Source organism: Pagrus major, chromosome 21, assembly GCF_040436345.1.
Source record: "Pagrus major chromosome 21, Pma_NU_1.0".
In the NCBI taxonomy this organism is placed as follows: domain Eukaryota; kingdom Metazoa; phylum Chordata; class Actinopteri; order Spariformes; family Sparidae; genus Pagrus; species Pagrus major.
Genome location: NC_133235.1, coordinates 23287579 through 23307706, shown reverse-complemented (window position 1 = coordinate 23307706; position 20128 = coordinate 23287579). Strand labels below are relative to the sequence as shown.

At 38.8% G+C, this 20128-nt stretch overlaps 2 protein-coding genes across 2 annotated transcripts; both read left to right on the top strand.

Annotated features, from left to right (window-relative positions):
- The first annotated feature begins 1953 nt into the window (after window positions 1–1953).
- ppp1r7 (protein phosphatase 1, regulatory (inhibitor) subunit 7) lies at window positions 1954–8311 on the top strand. The gene is made up of 10 exons (XM_073491866.1): window positions 1954–2024; window positions 2812–2907; window positions 3124–3179; window positions 3725–3790; window positions 3941–4071; window positions 4194–4356; window positions 4517–4633; window positions 4741–4845; window positions 4984–5070; window positions 6001–8311. The coding sequence occupies exons 1-10, from the start codon at window positions 1985–1987 to the stop codon at window positions 6175–6177; spliced, it is 1038 nt and encodes a 345-aa protein (XP_073347967.1). The 5' UTR covers window positions 1954–1984; the 3' UTR covers window positions 6178–8311.
- A 642-nt stretch (window positions 8312–8953) lies between these two features.
- On the top strand, window positions 8954–18294 carry ubxn7 (UBX domain protein 7). Its single transcript, XM_073491480.1, has 11 exons — window positions 8954–9059; window positions 10922–11075; window positions 11286–11350; window positions 11477–11542; window positions 11645–11757; window positions 12129–12275; window positions 12638–12728; window positions 13361–13491; window positions 13862–14366; window positions 16095–16174; window positions 17214–18294. The coding sequence occupies exons 1-11, from the start codon at window positions 8954–8956 to the stop codon at window positions 17373–17375; spliced, it is 1620 nt and encodes a 539-aa protein (XP_073347581.1). The 3' UTR covers window positions 17376–18294.
- Window positions 18295–20128: the final 1834 nt, after the last annotated feature.

The following is a 20128-nucleotide window of genomic DNA, read 5'->3' as shown; positions in this document are numbered from 1 at the left end:
ACTTGAGACTCGACTTGGACTTTGAGCTTAAAAACTTGTGACTTGACTCAAGACACGATGACTTGAATGACTTGTCTGTGTTCATGTTATGTTTTAAGTTTAGTTTTTTACATTTGTTTAGTTTGACTGCCAGTATTTCGCTGTTTGAAAGTAATGGAGATGGAATATTTTGTTATTGAAGAAGAAATGAAGAAGAAATAAGCTCTTTATTTTTTATTATTATATTATTTAACTGAATATCAAATCATATACAAATTCAATTCATTGTCTTTTTTTTCACTAATAAGATGTAATAAGCTGTACTTTTTGTCAAGTTAGGCAAAAACTAGAAATCATATGGTCTTTATTAGATAGTAAGCAAAGACAGTTATAAGATTATTATTATATTATTTAACTGAATATCAAATCATATACAAATTCAATTCATTGTCTTTTTTTTCACTAATAAAACACAATAATCCATAATTTGTGTTAAATTAGGCAAAAACTAAAAAGAATATGGTCTTTATTAGACAGTAAACATATATTAGACACTGGTTTATTCATTTAGGTTTTTTTATTGGTTAAAGATAAAGATATCAACAGTTAACATTCCTTTATCCCTTTCCTCCCTCCCTCCAAAAAATACTGAAAAACACCTGAAAAAGTGCTTTAAAATTTAAAAATATTTGACAATATGTTACTTCTTGTATTACTTTAAAAACAAAAGAAAAAGAAAGAAAGAAAGAAAACACCCCAGACAAATGGCACTTTCTTTCTCCAGGGTCAAAACTGCAGGTTTCTCAAACTATGTGTGCACATGCATGGGTGGCTGTCTGCTTCACAGCTGACCGCAGAGGCCTGAGTGTCTCTGAGGCTGATTAACGAAGCAGTTACAGTCTAACTGGTGTATACTTTGTTTGTTAGGATCATTTTTTAAATTGTACTCTTGATCACCTGAAATGTGTGGACATGTGTGACTCTAACAGGACCGAGTCATGAAGCTGGGAGCTCAAGGTACCACAATGAACCTTCTCTGATCTCTACAGAAATTATTTAATCTTTCATCAGAATATTTTCTTGCCAGCATAACATGTTGACATTTCCAGATATTTAACAATATCATAATCATTCAGACTGATTTAGAGGAACATTAATACAAACACTTTGAACCTTTGTTTCAGACACCTGCAGAATGTGGCGCTCGTAACGTTCAGAGAGACGATGAAGGCCTCAACTTCCAATCTCTTTATGATCTGAAGGAAGGAAGTGTGAAGTAACTTTCATTGTCACTGTGATCAATTGTCTTTTCATGATCACGAGGATGACTTGACTTATGGTGGATCTGACTGTTGTTTCCTCAACTAGGTGCTTAAGAAGAAAAACAACAAAGCTGAGGCTGAAGACTGTATCGAGGCAAGAGTTAAGTTGTCTGTCAGTCCCTCAAGTGTCTGTGTGGCATCATCATCATCATCATCATCATCATCAGTACAATAATAATGTAATATTTTGTTCATACTTGAGAGATACAAAATGTGAGTATTGTCCTGGTGTATATGTGGCATTTCATCACAAATAAATGCAGATATCTGTTCACCTCTTTACCTTTACCTGAAGAAGACACGATCAGATCAGTCAGATCCACATCAAATAACAGACAGTAGTGCGTTTGGTGTTTTTCCTTTTTATTCGTGGCGTTAATCACTGACAACAAGTCATTTTCAAGGACGTTCATACTCACACATAGTTATTTTGATCACTAGCTTTATTTCCACTTGAGTGCATGAAAAAACAACTCACTCATGTCTAAACCCTGGCTGTGACCCTGCTGGTGAGTGTGGTCCTCCCTCCACCCTGCCTGTTACAGTGAGCTCGGTACACTGTGTACACTCCTCTGGCTCTCAGCTGTTTCTCAGTGTGCTGCAGCAGCGCCCTCTTGTGTCTGACGTCAGTATGAGCCTCCACCGGATTGGCTGGGCGGTTGTCAGGACTGTTTACAGGAAACATGGCTTCCCGGTCTGTTGGAGAGCTTCAAGAAATGGAAGGTGGGTAAATATGTTAAAGATGCGCCCGAGCCACGATTATATTAGCTGGACGAGTCGGTATTAATATAGAGAAACGTGTCTATTTTTATATGAGCACATCCGGCGATTTGTTTTCCTTGTTACTCACCAGAGCTCTCCATCCTTAGCTTGCTAGCTTACAAGCTAACAACAACCCTTGTTAGCTGACGTTAATCAGTTAACTCATGCTGTCCTGGTAATCGATATCTATCCCAGTTTCTCTGCCCTCTTGGTCGTATTAATGGTTTGTAAATTGTTTATATGCTAATGTAGCTTGTCTGCCCATACAACACGTTACCAATTTTGGCTCGTAAACGTGTCTACTGTGGTCCAATCAGCTACCCTGCTAGCTAACATGGTTAGTAGCTAGTGTTCAGCCTGTGTCAATGTAAGAAAGCTAACCCTAGCTTGCTAGTTGTCTCTAAACTAGTAAGATTGGAAACAGCATCACATCAGCAATTGAAACAGATTTAATTAGATAGGAAGTTTAGTCTCGATTCAGCACACGTGTTTTAGCGATGTATTCACGTAACAGGGTGCAGAAACATGATCTAGTTAGCATTAATGGTTTGTTCATCCAGACAGAGGCAGGATGCTCCACATGACATCCCCTGCCTCATCAGTGGGCGAGGTGGAGCTGGGCCTATCTAATCGTTTCATCATATTACACGTGCATCAGCTCAATGTGTCACTGATACAAAATCAGGCAGCAGCTCTGCATCTGCATGGTGTAACGTAGCTCTCTCTTCTCTTTGTCTGCTGACTGTAGTGGACAGAAGGGGTGAGTCCGAGGAGTCTGGTGATGATGAGACCAGGAGGAGGAGTATCAATGGCGACGTGGATCCCAATCAGCCCTCTAACACAAGTAAATCTGCACACCTCCAACATGTCTGCCACATAGAAAGGGACACGAGTCTGACTGTCAGATGTGATGTAATTCAACACGAATGATCAAAAAGTGTGAGACAGCATGGCCGCATTACATAACTAAGCTTTTTGTGTCCGTATCATGTCTATTAATACTCTACCTTGGTGTAATTCCCATATTAGTTTATCTGATTTAGTCTTGCTTTCATTAAAGGTAAAGAAGAGTCTCCTGTCGACATGGACACCATAACCTTGGACCCAGAGGAAGAGGTAGGAAGATTGTCTAACACATACAACCCTAGCCCCAGATAATGTCCTCAAATGTCTGGGTTTGTCCACAAACCAAAGACATTCAGTTTGCTTTGACAGAAGAAACCAGACGATATTCACATATAAGAAGCTGGAATCAGAGAATGTTCACTCTTTTCTTTAAAAAAATACTCGATTAATTGATTAGCAAAATAGTTGCTGATCAGTTAAATAGTTGACAGCTATTCGATTGATTGTTGTAGCTCTACTGTTAGTAAAATGTCCTTCTCGTCTAATGACGTGCTTTGGTTGGAGCTGTAGTTGTGTTTTAGGGAGTTAGCTTGTTTGTGGTAGATTTTGTTTGTAGAGTTTGAGAGTGGAGACTTATTTTCAGTGCTGTGCTGTATGCCATGTCCTCTATTGATAAATGTTTCGCCACTTCACCTGTATTTTTGTTTTCCGTTAAGTCCATGTGTGGGCTGGGCACTTGTGTGTACATGACACAACAAACCTTAATAACTACTTAAAGACAGTATGTCATCGTAAGCTGTCTGTTTTCTCCCAAGGATGTTGATCTTGTTCATTGTCGTATTGGAAAGATTGAAGGATTGGAGGTGCTACAGAAGGCGAAAGTAAGTAACCTCAAGTAGAATTTGTACTAGAAGAATTAGTTATATTTTCTTCATTAAATCATAACATAAATGAAGGATGGGCTCAGTATTAAAGTACAGCTATTGATTGTATCTGTTAATTGTTTTTCTTTCATCTGTCTCTTCATACAGACACTTTCCTTACGACAGAACCTCATTAAAAAGATCGAAAACCTCGACAGTTTGTGCTCACTGCGGGAACTAGATCTCTATGACAATCAGATCCGCAAACTGGAGAACCTGCACCACCTCACAGAGCTGGAGTGAGTAAGAAAAGTGTAGAGATTTCATCCAAAAAGACAACGGGTCAAGTTATTCATGGCAAATCCAATTTCTGCATAATAGCATTTGAGCAATGAGCATGTCTGTTTTTACCGACCCACAGGCAGCTCGACGTGTCGTTTAACCTTCTGAGGAAGGCGGAGGGTTTGGAGCAGTTGACTCGGGTGAAGAAACTTTTTCTGCTCCACAACAAAATTGGCAGCATTGCCAACCTGGAACAGTTAACGGACCTGGAGATGCTGGAGCTGGGCTCCAATCGCATACGGGTAGGACAACAAGGGTCTCTTGGGCAATTTCTTGAGAAATGTTGTTCAAACCTGGAAAATCAATACGACACATTTTGTTCTTTTTGTCTTTGGTGTGAAATAATTATGGAATCATGACGTTGAGCTTATTTGTGTCTCTTTCATTTGGTTTCGTTCACAGGTCATAGAGAACCTGGACACACTTTCCTCTTTGCAAAGTTTGTTTCTTGGCACCAATAAAATAACTACGCTTCAGAATCTGGACGGTTTACACAACCTGACTGTTTTAAGCATTCAGGTATTGTCACACAAATCTTTTCAACACTTGTCTGAGTGGTTACAAGAAGAAACATTGAAGTGTGTATTCTGGAAACACTGGTTAATAATTAGCACATTTCTTCGCAGAGTAACAGGATTACTAAAATTGAGGGCCTACAGAACCTCGTCAACCTGAGAGAGCTCTATCTGAGCCACAATGGCATTGAGGTCATCGAGGGCTTGGAAAACAATGTGAGTTATAGAAATTCCACAGCCTATTTCTGAAAGGACTGAATGCCAAACTGTCCATCATGTATTTTGCTAACTGTGCAAACATGCACAACAAAGTTTGTTCTGTACATTCCAACAACGTTTGTTTTCCCCTCACAGAAAAAGCTAACAACCCTGGACATCGCAGCCAATCGAGTAAAGAAAATTGAAAACATCAGCCATCTAACAGACCTGCAGGAATTCTGGGTAAGGATGATTTGGGAGGTTTAACAAGAACGTAATATGTTGGTCTTTTAATAAATGAGCACCTATAGCTTTACCAGCTCACCTTTTCCCCGCAGACATCTTGACTCGACGTAGCAGGAGAAGCACAGGTGTAACAATTACATTAACAGTGTCTCTGATCCATTTAAAGTCTCAGTAACCCAAAGAGCCAACATGCACAACAGCAGAGCTTACTTTAATAGAATGAAGAAGGGCTGCAAGTACAACTGGGTAATGAACCAGTATTATATTGGGATATGAGACTATATATTGTCTCAGATTTTGGATAGCATTATATCATGACATAAGTGTTGTCCTCTTGATATTAAAGGCTGCATTACAGTAAAGTCAGGTCATTTTCTGAACTTACCAGACTGCTCTACTTGTTCTAATACTTGACTTTACCCACAATATATCAAGGTCATCTATCAAAAATCACATTGTGTAAATATTTTGGGAAAGTACCAAACTATTTTGATATTTTATTTTTGTCACTCAGCCCGAACTGCAGAAAATATTCTTTCTTGAAAAATCATATCAGTTATGAGAATAGTTGGCGATAGCTTGTTATGACTTTGACATGTAAAGTTCTTCTTCCGGTGCCAGCCATTTTATGAAGATATGCTGTATTTTATGTCATTTATTATCTGTTTGAACACACCGTCTCCGTTCACAACATTATAGAGTGTAATAACCCTTTTTCATTAAATGTTTATATACTGCTATGTAGCATTTTTATTGATCTAGTGATTTGAAATGTTAATCTATTCATTTTTAAAGTCTTATGAATTGTTCTTCTTATTAACAATGTAAATCTCAGTCATTGTTTAAATGTACTCCACCTCCTCCATACTGTATGTCACCAGTCTGTGTTGTCCTCTTATTAGCTACATTGCGTATGCTTCTCCCCAGATGAACGATAATCAGATAGATAACTGGTCAGATCTGGATGAGTTGAAGAATGCCAAGTCTCTGGAGACGGTCTACCTTGAAAGAAACCCTCTACAGAAGGACCCGCAGTACCGGCGAAAGATCATGCTGGCGCTGCCCAGCGTACGCCAGATCGACGCTACCTTCATCCGCTTCTAAACTGCAGCGTACAGCTCACCTGCCACCTTCAGTGTTCGCCCTCACCGCCCTGCCTGCCCACAACACAAACTTCATTTTAAAATGCACTGGCCTCACTGAAATCACGTAGTCACTCCGTACACAAACAAACATTCCAACACTAAACTCACCCACGGCTCACTCGACATACATGTATGCATGTATGCACTCATTCACACCTTGATCTATGCTATTGTATGGACGCTTATTTATTTATTAAGCAGGATATGAACTGTGAAGGTAATTCCCCCTGAAAGTACCCCAAGCCCATTTCTTCAGTTCTCCTCTGAACTTATTTTCCTTTTATTGTTTTGCATGTGGGATAGAGTATGGAGACCTCTTCTTTCCTCCATCATGCAGTGCCCATCAGGAAAATGATTATTTATCACACTGTTTAAGTTGCACTGCTGTCACGTTTGAGGAAAGGCTGGCATTCTTTTTATTTGAGGAATTTTGTTGCGGGTTCATTTCTTTTGGTTGGACAGGATGAGACTGTTCTCACAAAGGTTCACAGCGGATGGAAGAATGATTCAACTTCAAAGAGAAAGTCCGTAATAAAGTATAATTTACATATTTTAATCTTAAGAATACCTCTTTATCTTCTCCTTTGGTTCCAACGTGCTTCAAAACTGTCCTGAACAAAAACTTTAGAGAAACGTATAAAATTAAAGCCAGAGTGACGCCATGCAGATCCTCTTCAAATCTGTGTTTTTCAGGAAAACGGCAGAATCTGATGAATCATTTTAATAAACTGGTATCATAACCGATGAAGGGCAAATTTTAATGTCCGGCAGCCTCGTCTCTTCCTTGTCTAGATATTTTACAGCTCGTACGCCCTGTGTTATTTTGTTATTAATAAGACTGACCTCATGAGAATGTAAAATCATTTAAAGTATGTCCATGACATCCCTCCCTTTTTTTCTTTTGGTACCTTGAACACATCATTGATTACAGCCAATTCCCAAAGTCTAACAACTTTGGGAAACTTGTTCGTAATTTTTTATTTGTTTTTAACGGAAAACGGTAAAATGTAGGTTGTATTGAAGTGAATTTACTTACCAGTGGTGAGTAAAAGTGTTGTTAACTAATGTGATGCTCAGACAATTTTTTAAACACATTTTGAGGTTTAAAACGCTCAAATGTGTAAAGACACGACAGTGACACATTCTGCAATATTCTCATTTGGCCTTCAGTATTGCTTAAAAATAGATATTCATGTATATTTAACATGACCTTCAACAAAAACTAAGTGACCTATTCCTATTGTCCCCTGTATATAATGCTTGAGTGCACTTGAATTATTCCCTCTTACAATTATAACGTGATGCATCTTTTCTATGAAATAATAACTTCCCACCTCAGGGCTAAAAGGTCACGTGTGTACACAGAGCAGACGCATCAGATTTCAGTGCGTTTCTGGGTTTACATGGAGAATTTAAGATAAGTGCTTTCTGTGCAACGTAAGATGCTGACCATTATCGTCTAATTCCTTTCATGTGGGACTATAATTATTAAAGTGGCCTGAGTTAATATCCAACCTCCCTTTGTAAGCAAAAAGACAACAGCTTAAAATGCCGGTTTGTATTATTGGTGTTTTGCTCTTTTTCAAATGAATTGACATTCAGATTATAAACCTTTTCAAAACAATTGTTCACGATTAGAAAGCTAGAACATTTATGAGCCGTTTCAGACTATCAGCAAAACTGAAGGACACTGTGCATATTATTATTATTATTGTTGATATGAATGTAATCTTATTTTATATTCAGCTTTAACTATAATTAAAATTGGCCAGTGGGATTAGAAGTGTCACTTTGTGTATTTGTAAATATAGTTTGGACATATCAATGATGTAGAAAGTCAGTGCCATCACCACTTTCCCTTTGTAAACTGAACTCCTCTTTTTCTCGTTTATGCCAGGCAGGACAACAGATTCGTGTGAAATAACGTAATTAAGATCTTAACGACCTTGATTGGTCACTGAACGAGCAGTTGTTCAAATTGCTGGTAGCTTGTCATTGGTAGAACTGATTCTTCAGGTTTTGGACTTGGTTGAAGCTGTTTTGAAACTGAATGTATTATGCAAATAATAAAATTACACTACTTAAAGCGCAAATCTGTGTAGTCTTCATTTATTATGTATAATATTTGTCATGACTGATCTGAATTTTGAAATTGAACTGAACAGTCACAGTTATTCCTCATCTTTGATTTTAACTTTATTTATTTACAACAATAATATACAACAACAGTGGCCCAAAACAGTACAGAGACTTGGTGCAAGGAGTGTATTCCTCTTATGAATCTGTCTTACAAATGTATTACAAATACATTACAAAAAGACTTTATTTTATAATACTCAATCTTTATATTTCATCTCTATATCTTATTACTAGTTTATTTCTCTTTTTTGTTTTTCTTACCAGCTATATTGTTGTTTGACTTTATTACCTATTGCAATTAAACCTTTTTCCAATGCACACCACCAAATGCAGAGAAGACCAAAATAGTTTTGTTCCTGTTACTACTTGGTTTAAATCTTAATATCCATATTTACAATTAAATCAAATTATTTAAAAACTTAAGGGAACTGTATTAAAACAAACAAACAAAATAAAATACCGACTTGTTTCAAAGAACTAGCCAGTGACACGCCATTTGTAGTTACTGAACTACATAACCCACAATGCAGCACAATCCTTTGGTGACGCATGGGGCTCGCGCCGCGCCAGACAGGGGGGAAAGGACGGCGTAGCGCATGCGCCACATTTATGTTGTTGTTTGTGGCGGTAAGATGGCGGCGCTCGGAGACACCTCAGCTCCGGGGGTGAATGGGTTAATACAACAATTCACAGCAATAACAGGTAAAAATAGCCTTTTATTTTGGGTTTGGTCTATCAAGTAGGTTTGGTTTGTGCAACAGGAAAGGCTCAGGAGAGAAAGAAACAGTAAGAGCAGACAAGAAAATGGACGTTAAGTCTTGCCCTGGCCCCTACGCTGTCAGTGCTGTGCAGAGGGAAAAACCACAGCCAGTTATCTGATAAACTCCAGTGAAAGACTCAGAAAAGGGCTCATTAAACCACCTGCTTTGAATACGATATTACACAGGCACTTAAAAATATCACATATTCCTTGTGGTGCTCATTAAAGACACCATATCGCCAGCCTAGAGCTGACTCCCTGCTCCTTTTTGCCCTGCATGTTGTTTGATAATGTGGAATGGACGTCGGCTGTGCAACATTTCCCTTCTTCATCACCAGCCAGGCTTCGTGTGGTGTTACTGTCATCTTCACTCAGACTGTAACGTGAACAGCACTCGTACGAGCAGCGTGTACGTCTCTGACTACTCGTGGAGGTCTCCTTAATTGTTTATTTGTGCTTTGACGCGATGGACAGTGTTTAAGTTTTAAGTTATTTAGCGGAGAAAAGAGGAGAGACTCAGTTCGGGGGCTGCTGCTGGACTTGGAAAGTGAAACGGACATGCGCAGTAGAGGCGGAAAGATCATTGTAGCCAAACGGAGCTGCACACTCATAAAAAGACCAAACGTTAATGCTTAAATCTGGTGTTTTATCACATACAAAATATTTTTTTTCATAATTTTATGCATTGTGGCGGTTCACGATCTTAAAGCATCTCGCCACAGTTCTGGTGTTTTCTCACGTTTTTGCCTGTCAATCACTTAGCATACACGTTAGCTACACTTCTGCCATACCTTTTAGCCTTTTTATTAAACTAGATGCTTTTTTTCCCTCCCACTTTTAAGAGGTTTTTTTCTGGCTTTATTTTGTAGCGTTTAACTTAGCAAACACTATTTGGAGATATGGTTATCCCTGATGGTAAAGTTAGATTACTGCTGCACGTACACCCCATGATTGGAAAGTTTCATTCTGCATTTGAACAAAATGAGGAAGTACTTTTGACAAAAAACAAGACTAGACGGGATGTTAACATTGACCAGGTATTTGTTTCAATTGTGTCCAAGTATGCATTGTCACAAAATAGCAGAATGAATGAAAACTAGTGGCCCTCTGAAAGACAACTAATTAAAAAAAACGTTTTGGCAGTATGTATACATGATAAAAAGTAAACAGATTGTAGCATGCATGAAGAAGTATTGTACTTTAAATTGATCAATTTAATAAACAATAGAAGGGCTGCAAACATATACTACTGTATAAGTGATGTTGAAGTAATGTATGTTACTATAAAATGTGTCATCACTGTAGATTTTGGCAGATAACTAACAGGAAATTAAAGAACAGAAATGACAAATATATTTGTGGTAATTTAGAAACATTTTCCCCAGTACATAGTTTGTACCCCCAGCCCAGAGAGCACTGACAAGTCCTGATTAGGACATATTATGGACATGAATCTTTATCCAAATTACAGGAGCCGTATGAAACATTTTTGTTCATATTAAAATTTGAATATTGACCACTATATATTGTTTTTAATCCCTTTGTTTTATAAAAGTAACGTTAAAAAGCTAAAACATGCACAAAAAAATCAAGACAGGTTTTTAAACAGCTTATTTCACTATAAAACAGAGGATCTTTGAAGGTCAAATTCTCGTATGTTACAGAGTATGTACAGCTTTCCATCATAGATTTTTTTCCCCCCATGAATTACATGGAAATTTTTAGTTGTCACACACATCTGCATTACACTTCTTGTCTAAGGTATTTGACAATATCAATATGCTTGTGTCCAACGCTCTTCTAGGGGCCACAGAGAGTGTAGGAAAACATATGTTGGAAGCATGCAACAACAACCTGGAGATGGCAGTGACCATGTTTCTCGACGGAGGTGGAATTGCAGAGGAGCCCAGCACCAGCTCCAGTTCAGCAGCTTCAAGCAGCAGAGCTCCCCCTTCAGAGTAAGCTGATATTTCTCCTCACAAACTTGTGTCAGACAAAACTAAAATGCTTTAGGTCTTTTTTCTCCACATTTCTTGATTATTTTTATAGTGTTCCTAATGTTCTCTCCTAATTTACAGTTGTTATTAAGTGAGCTGGAAGGAAAGATTGGCTGCTGTAGATTGATTTGCATCTCAGAATAACACTATATATGTTGCGTTTTGTCTCAGTGAAGTTCGAGCACCCATTCCCCAGAAGCAGGACATACTGGTGGAGCCAGAACCTTTGTTTGGAGGTATTACGGTGCTTCCTTTCTTTTTCAACCTCATGCAAACAGATCTTTTACTAAATTTTTTTTTTTAGCTGTGCTGTTTCAGTCATCTGCTGAATGTGACTGTTGTTGTGTCTGTTACATATGCAGTGCCAAAGCGAAGAAGACCTGCTCGATCCATATTTGATGGTTTCCGAGACTTCCAAACAGAAACAAGTGAGTACATTTAAGCTTGAAAATCTGCCACGTTTCTCTCTGTGTCAGCCTTTTTCACTGTGTCTTTACTCCCTATAATGACCATAACTGTTCTTTTCTTAGTTCGCCAGGAACAGGAGCTGCGTAACGGTGGCACGGTGGATAAGAAACTGAGCACCCTGGCAGACCTTTTCCGTCCTCCCATTGAGCTCATGCACAAAGGCAGCTTTGAGACGGTGAGGAGTCACTCAGCGGACACTTTACACCTCCCGTCTTAATTCTGTTTGTGTGAACTTTTAGTGAAATTTCAGATGGTGACCATGTAGATCTCAGGTGGGACACCAGGTGTGTCGAGCATGCAGGTTGTCATTTTTGATGATGCTTTTTCCCTGAGTGTTCTCACAGTGTTTGAAATGGGCTTGTGTACTGTTTAAAATGGAAACCTGCATAACCACGTGACATGTAATGGCATGACATAGTTGGTTTTCCATAAAGAGACTCATGTTTACTTAGTGGATTGAGTTAATTGTCCTTTTGGTCTTTATCCAGACTTACCAATAATGACTAATGACTAAATCCATTCTATATTCCTCTATTGTGCTTTCAGGCAAAAGACTGTGGACAGCTGGAGAACAAGTGGCTAATGATCAACATACAAAACGTTCAGGACTTTGCCTGCCAGTGTCTGAACAGAGATGTTTGGAGTAATGACGCAGTGAAGACCATCATCAGAGAACACTTCATATTCTGGCAGGTATGCAGTCTCAAAACTCATGGTCACACGTGATCTACAGTGCTTTCACATTCCTGAAAACTTTGTGTTGAGGTCTTTGCAAGGGTCCAACTGCAAAACTGATTAAATGGGAAGGTCATGTGATGCAAAAATAGAAACCATAGCTCGTACAGCAACAGAAATGGTACTTAAAGTAGTGTGTAGCAGTGCAAAACAGTTGAAGGAAAGATTTTCTGATTGTGGAAAAAGCCTTGTAAAAGGCCAGAATATCCCACTTTGTCCTGAAGTCCAAACCTTTACTTGCTTATATTTACACACAAGTCACTCATTTCAAGAATATCTCGTGTAATATGTATTGTAATGTGCATTTTCTTTCATTACAGGTATATCACGATAGTGAAGAGGGACAAAGATACATCCAGTTTTATAAGCTGAACAAGTTCCCCTATATTTCCATCCTCGATCCCCGCACAGGTGAGTGGGAAGTTAGTCACAGCATTATCCACAGTTCTGATGCCTGATCTCCAGTGACACCATGTATCTGCTGTTTCTTGGGTGGAGTTATGAGAGAGAGAGGGCATCATATCCATCCCGCATGCATACCAGTTTAAAAGGACAAGACAGCATTAGACATAGTACACTGTATTTGTCATCATAGGCATAGAACAAAATTATGTTTGGTCGTCCTCTGAAACCAGCAGCAATAGAACACAAGAGCAAGCCAGATAAGAAGAAAATATCTTAAACACTATTAAAACAAGAGTAAAACAAATAAAAACCAGATGAAAACAAGAGAAAGTGAAATTAAAAAGGTAGAAATAAATAAATAAGAAATATATGATGAGGAAAATAAACAAGATAAACATGATGAAGAGATATGATGAGGTCCTAATACTACGAAGTATCACTCAGGAAGTAATAAAGAGCAACAGATCCTTTTTATGATTAATTGATGGGATCAATAGAGGCCAACAATAGGTTTTTGACTAACTAAAAAATGAAGATATCTGTTAGAAGATGTCTTGCCCTAGCTGTTTACATCCACAGAATATCTGCTTTTGCTGATTTGTTGTTGACCTGTGCTCTTGGAAACGTGTTCACTTTAGGTCAAAAGATGGTGGAGTGGAACCAGCTGGACGTGGCATCGTTCCTGGAGCAGGCGACTGGCTTCCTGGCAGAGCATGGGCAGCTTGATGGACCATCGTGCCATGCACCCCCTGCCAAACGAGCTCGCTCTGTGGGTCTCTCATCTCATGTGTCATCTCTAACTCTCACATTTGTCTCTGTGTGACTCTGTTGGATTTTTTCTGTCACAACTCAGAATTATCTATCAATTGTAGGGTTTTTATCTGGGATTTTCGTTATTATATGTCGTGATACTACATGATTGTTGTCTCTTCCTGGTTCGGAGGCTGCATCACAGACTTACTGATGATATTTTTCCAAATTTGCACATTATCCTTTGAGGGCTTCATTAGTAACCTCCAAAGATCGTCATATTATCATAAATACTGACTTATTAGTAGGCTATTTTAAGACACTTCTCTGTGATTTTTCCAACTCTTCAATTTGTTTTCTACAGCTGCACACTCTGTTTTCTGTTCCAGGAGAGTTTGATTGACGCCAGTGAAGACAGTCAGCTTGAGGCAGCAATCCGAGCCTCCCTACAGGAGACCCACTACGAGTCCTCAAATGCCCCGGAAGCCCCCGATTCTCCCCGATCAGACGACGAATCAGACGCAGAGCCTTTCTCTGACAGCGAGGGTCCTATCTCTGTCGATGGCTCGGACAGCGAAACGCCAGTACCCCACGAAGAGAAAAGTTCCACCAGCAAACACACCCCGCTCCCCTCGGCCACTGCAGCCCAGCAGCGTCTTCATCCCGATAGTTCGACCTCCTCTCACAGAAAGTCTCCGTACAAAGAAAACAACCACAGTCACAAGAAAGAGGAGAGCAAAAAGAACCACCTGGAGCCTTCGGCTGCTGGTCCTCGTCATCCTCAGCCCGAAGCAGATTCTGGAGGGAACCACTGCACCACATCAGCAGAAAGCGCTGGACCATCCAGGACCAGCACCACCCCACCCTGTGACGATGACTGTCCTGATGACAATGGTACGTCAACATACACCTGAAACACTGATGTTTGTGTGTTTTATAGTAAATTCCTCCAGCCTGCAGAAAGACCACTCTCAAAATGATTATTAATAAGCAGCATTGAGCAGTACTCGGTGAGAAACACAAATTTAGATTTGAGAGGTCACAGCATAGATATTCAAAGTAGAACTACAACTACATGTATGTGGTAGGACATTACAGATATAATCATATGAGATCTCAACAACTGTATTCAACTGTGTGTACTTTCTCATTCACTGTGAGATCTCACTTACCTCTAGCTCTATACTGCTGACTATGGACACTGTTTTCAAGGGACAATGATAGAAGGTCAAAGACCCATTGTTAGAGGTGTACACGGAACGCTCATGAAGACTTCTATCTATCTGACACTATCACTGGCTAGTTTGCTAAATCACTTATCGCCCTGCAGGATGAAGAATGTCAAGAATCAACTGAAGCCTGTTTGCTCTGCACATACAATTCATTCTCAGACTAAAGCTCTATTTGCACGGGACAAGTATTACCAGGGGACCTCATGTGATTTAGAAATTTCCTCCATGTTTGTGTTTCATATGGTGCCTACGTGATTTAAAAAAAAAAGACAATTTTACTTAAATTTACTGACATTATTCCCCAGATAATGATGTCAAGGCTCCGTTGCATTAACACTCCAGAAGCGTAGCCTCTGTTTATCAGCAGCCACATTAATTATATAGTCTAGAGTTGTGTTGCTCATTTTTTGCATGTACATTTCAGCTCATTTAGCTCAAGTAACGGATGCTTTGTGGCTGTACTTTAATACCTTTTATCACAGCATAGCTGTTGGCTGCTGTTAAAGATATTATGAGCTGCAATCAAATGTCTTACTTGTTCAGTCATCTAACAACAGAAAACGGATGTTTAAAAAGAAATACAACCCAAAAAAATATCATCACATGACCTCTGTGTTTGGTTTTATGTAGTAAATAATATGCAGTGGAGTATTTACAAATTACAGACATGGCAGAGTTGCACGAGAATAATATCACAGACAACCTCCGCAATTATTAGAAAATTACTAGAGGACATCAGGTAATAATAGGTCTGTGCCAATCAGCATGTTGGTGATTTGGGGTTGTATTTCATTTTAAATATGTTTGCTGTTGTTAGACAACTGAACAATTCTCAGCTATATTGACGTTTAAAAGAAGAAAGAGAAAGTTAGGAGCAACCAAAGGTTTTTATACTCAAGTACAACCACAAAGGATCTTTTACTTAATCTAGAGCTGCAAATGTGTATTTCTGCTTCTAGCACATGCAGAAAGTAGGCAAATCAACTCTCATCTGTCTTAATGTGGTTGCTGAAGAACAGATGCTTTACTTTGAAGAGTGGATGTTACATGGAGCTTTGACATCCTGTCCAGGAGATGATGTCAGCCAATATGAGTAAAATACAGATGTTGCTTATCCCATGTGAATGCGCCGCACCAAACACATGGGGTCATCTGGTAATACTAGTACTGGGCAAATAGAGCTTCGTTGTGTGTTTAGTTTTTTGCATTTTTCATCTGCAATTAATTTACAGTATAGAAGGATGTGTGCTGTCAGTGATTAGCCCAACAAAGTCCTCATTAAATTATGCTGCTGTTCTACACATGGCCACTACTTCCTTTTACTGATTAGATAGAACATCTGCATCATTTCTGAAAGATACTAACGTCTTCTCTTTTTTGTCTCCCGCAGGTCCCAAAGCCAGGTTAATGCTCCGCTACCCAGATGGACAGAGAGAGCAAATTTCCTTGTCTTCTAGAGCAAAACTTTTGGTGAGAAAACACCATAATAACTATTTTAAAGGAGAAGTTCAACATGTACACGTATGGCACTTAGCTTAGTTTATTTAAGCTTAGCTTAATATGCATAAAGACTGATAGAAAATAGCCAGCCTGCTCTGCCTAAAAGTAAAAAAGAGATATCTGCCTTCCAGCACCTCTGAAGCTTGCTAATGAACACATTACATGTTGTTTGTTTGATCAATGTTTGTTTAAACAACAGTTCAGCAACTTACAGGGTGTCATCTATCTGTCTATTTTGCACAATATATGTACTTGTACTTCATTAGTATTTTAATTTTCAGCTTCTTCATACGTCCACTCACTACATTTTGGAGGCAAATATCGTACTTTTACTCCACTATGATTATTTTATAACTTGAGTTACTAGTTACTTTGCAGACTGCATCCTGTATCAGAGCCAATCCAGCACATGTTTAACTTAATTTTTATTATTGGCAATCAAATTTAAAAATAAATGCTGATTCCAACAATCAGAAAAATGCTGAGTATCGGATCAGATAATGAGCCAGGTGGATATTTAGTCGACCCATAGTACACAGTATTTACATACATGTAAATATATGTAAAAAAAAAAAAAAAAAGTACTCGTACTTTTGATACTTAAGTACACTTAATATCAGATACTTAAAGACTTTTACTAAAGAACAATTAACATTGGTGACTTTTACAATTACTAAAATAATATTTTAACACAATGACATTTGGGTGCTTTTTCCAACTCTGTTGTTGTTAATCAGTGAATTTTAGAGGGCCTGGTTAGGTGGATTTTTCACATTGAACAGAGCTAGGTGAGATCTTTTTCCCTGTTTCCAGTCTTCGTGCTAAGCTAAGCTAACTGACTACTGGCTGCAGCTTCATATTTAAGCTTATTGCCCAAAATGTCAAACTGTTGCTTTAAGTAAAATAAATGTGAGCATTTCCTCTTTATGCCCAGCTGACAGTGCACATTATCACATGAATACTGATTGTTATTTAAAATGTCTAACCTCTGTTATCTTCTTAATTCAAGGCCCTGGTCAGACACGTCCAGTCCAAGGGTTACCCTAACGAACGCTTCGAACTCGTCACCAACTTCCCCAGAAGGAAGCTCGCCCACTTGGACTATGACATCACGCTGCAGGAGGCGGGGCTTTGTCCACAAGAGACTGTATTTGTGCAGGAGAGGAACTAGCCTTGTCAGACACACTCACTTTTTGCTTGTCTGTATCTCTCTGATAGACCTCACCCTTTCACCAATGATCTGGGACGATGTTACTGGCCTTGATCCCATAACCTTCTGTTCTCATGGAATTAGGACCCGGTTCTTGCCAAGACCACTCGTAGTGGATGGACTACTTTCCCCGCCACTCCACTAGTTTGAATACTGACATCTCTACTGACAGCCTAATCCCTTTGTAGTGCTCTACAGTTGGCCAGTAAGGTGTTACGGATGCCAGCACTCTTTAATTTTATAATGTGATTTATTCTTTTCTGATGCAGGCTTCATTTTGTTCTGAACACTGAGGCTCATCAGGACAGAATATATACAATATAGCTCATATTCAAATAAAAAATACCAAAACAATGGATCAGTAGTTGATGATGAGGCACCAGGGACTTGTACAAAGAGACTTTTACCTCCCATAAAGGACGTTAAATGTCAGAGTTTATTTTCTAGCTCTTCTTGTTATTTTCTGTACCTGGGGACAGATAAAGGGAGGCTCATTCTTGTTTATTTTGACCCAAATTTGGTCTCACACGGTCATTGTTTGAACAGTTGTAATTATTGGAACGGGGGGCACTAAAAGAAAAGTCAAGAACATGTGTCAGACCCTGTGACACACACATGTAGATCTGAGCGGATTCGAGTTGATCTGCACATTTTTACTCGAGTTTCTATCGGCTAACTAGAGACTAGTAGATTGTTTTTGGATTTCAACTTTTGATACAGAAGGGAATGAATGAAGGGTGGTACATCTCATCAGTCGGACCTACACTGTACAGAGATGGCTTAGAGAGACTGATATTTAGCTGTAGTCGTCGTTTCCTTTCTTTTTTTTATATGCTGCCAAGAAAATATGCTGATGTTGAAATATAACCACCAAAACCAAGGGAGATTCTGCTTGATCTTTTGTTCCAGTTTTGGTTTGTCCTCTAAATAAAACTCAAAAGACATGATGTGATGAGACAGGTATAGGATCTACCCAGTGGTCAGAATAAATGTTGGCAGTGTATGCTTCTGTAAACCACGGTTATGTAGAAACTTTGAGTTTCTTTAGGTTCATTTTGTTTTTTCACAACACTGTGCTTCTGATCTGGTTAGCTTAAGGCACAAAAACTAGGGATGCACGATATATATCGGACTGATAAATTTCAGCCTGATTTGGGGAAATTTATATCATCAGCCATTTCTCAGTATCTGTGAAGTTGGAAGTTGGTTTGTAATCCACCAATGACGATGAAGACAAACAGCGCAGCAAAGAAGAGTAGCAGCTCGTTGGGCTTGTGCCATCAAACCACTGCACCTGGGTGGAGCCACACAGTGTAAAGTAAACACACATGACTGGAGATGTCCCAACTTCTCATCAAAAATATCAGTTTTTTTGTCACCACAAGGACAGCTGGACATTGTCCCATGGTCTTCTTAGGTATAGTTATCCTTACAAATGTTAAAACGCCACGGTCCCCTGTCAAAAATATCCCAAGGTTTCACGTGTACTGATGTTCAGTGACTGCTGTCACTGGCTTGGCAGCCTTCTCTCTTTTAACTCAACAACCATCCCCTCCACCTCCTGATCTGAAAGTCGGGTCATAAAGATGCAATCGGAACGTGATATGACATTTATTGTACAATTATCAATATGGTACGTAGCCTTTGACGCACAAATGTGAACATATCAGTGGTTTGCAGAGATGTTAACTGCCAACATTTTGTGTAGGATACAACCAAAAATGATATCAAAATAAATACAGAAAAAATGTTAGAAGAAGCGATAAGCAGCAACTCCTGACAATCAACTGCAACAACTTAAAAGGCGAATGGATAATGCGCTTTAGATGGAGTGCATTTTAAACAAATTTGATCATTTGTGTCTGTAGGCTCCTTTTTTAGTCAGATGATGAAAATTAAACTCATAGGAACTTCATATCGTAAACTGCTACTTAGTCTTGCATGTCAGATTATCAGATGTGTTAGAATTGAGGCCTATATCAAAGACTGACTATGTTTAGTAAATGAAACGGATGACAACAGTTCATTAGCAACGTCAGAGTTCTCAATTGAGACATGATGAGGTCTGGAATACATGATCATAGAGCTTTTAGGTGAGAAATCATGTTGACTTATATAGGATGCCACATGGACAGCTGGTGGCAGTAATGTGCCTTAAATGACAACAATTCTTCAGTAAACAAGGTGACGAAGATGACCACCAGCCAGTGTAAATAATTAAGATTAAAATTAGCTCTACTAATGTTTGATGGACTTGGAAATTAATACAGGAGGTTTGTTCAGCCTTGAAAATGTTTTTGAGTGACAAACTCACAAGATAACTGTGTACGTTTTAAGTTGTTGCAATTGGTCCTGTGGAGTGATGTTTTCCTTTTCTGTACAGCTTTTTTGTATTTAAAAGTTTTTACCAAACGCTCCAGCCCTGGAAGAATGGAGGTGATGTATGCTACCATGACAGTTCATTGGTATCCGAATAAGCTCCTTGGTACAATGTCTGCTTGAATCACAAGCAGATACCTTTCTGATTACAGTTAAAGTTAAGTTAGCACAAACCTATTCATGGTGAATAAGCCAATCAGGGCGACAATGGAAATGAGCTGGTGGTAACTATTAATAGCAATATAACTGACCTTTATAACTGAGTAAGAGCTATAACAATTTGTCGATCCAAAAGAAAATTAGTTGCCAACTATTTTTTTGTTCACTTGAGTTTT

Excerpts from the sequence above, each read along its gene's own strand:
- ppp1r7 (XM_073491866.1), top strand. The coding sequence starts at position 1,985 with ATGGCTTCCCGGTCTGTTGGAGAGCTTCAAGAAATGGAAG. Across the intron at positions 3,791-3,940 it reads AGGTGCTACAGAAGGCGAAA|ACACTTTCCTTACGACAGAA; the intron begins GTAAGTAACCTC and ends CTCTTCATACAG. Across the intron at positions 4,357-4,516 it reads TGGGCTCCAATCGCATACGG|GTCATAGAGAACCTGGACAC; the intron begins GTAGGACAACAA and ends TTTCGTTCACAG.
- ubxn7 (XM_073491480.1), top strand. The coding sequence starts at position 8,954 with ATGCGCCACATTTATGTTGTTGTTTGTGGCGGTAAGATGGCGGCGCTC. Across the intron at positions 14,367-16,094 it reads TGACTGTCCTGATGACAATG|GTCCCAAAGCCAGGTTAATG; the intron begins GTACGTCAACAT and ends TGTCTCCCGCAG. Across the intron at positions 16,175-17,213 it reads CTTCTAGAGCAAAACTTTTG|GCCCTGGTCAGACACGTCCA; the intron begins GTGAGAAAACAC and ends TCTTAATTCAAG.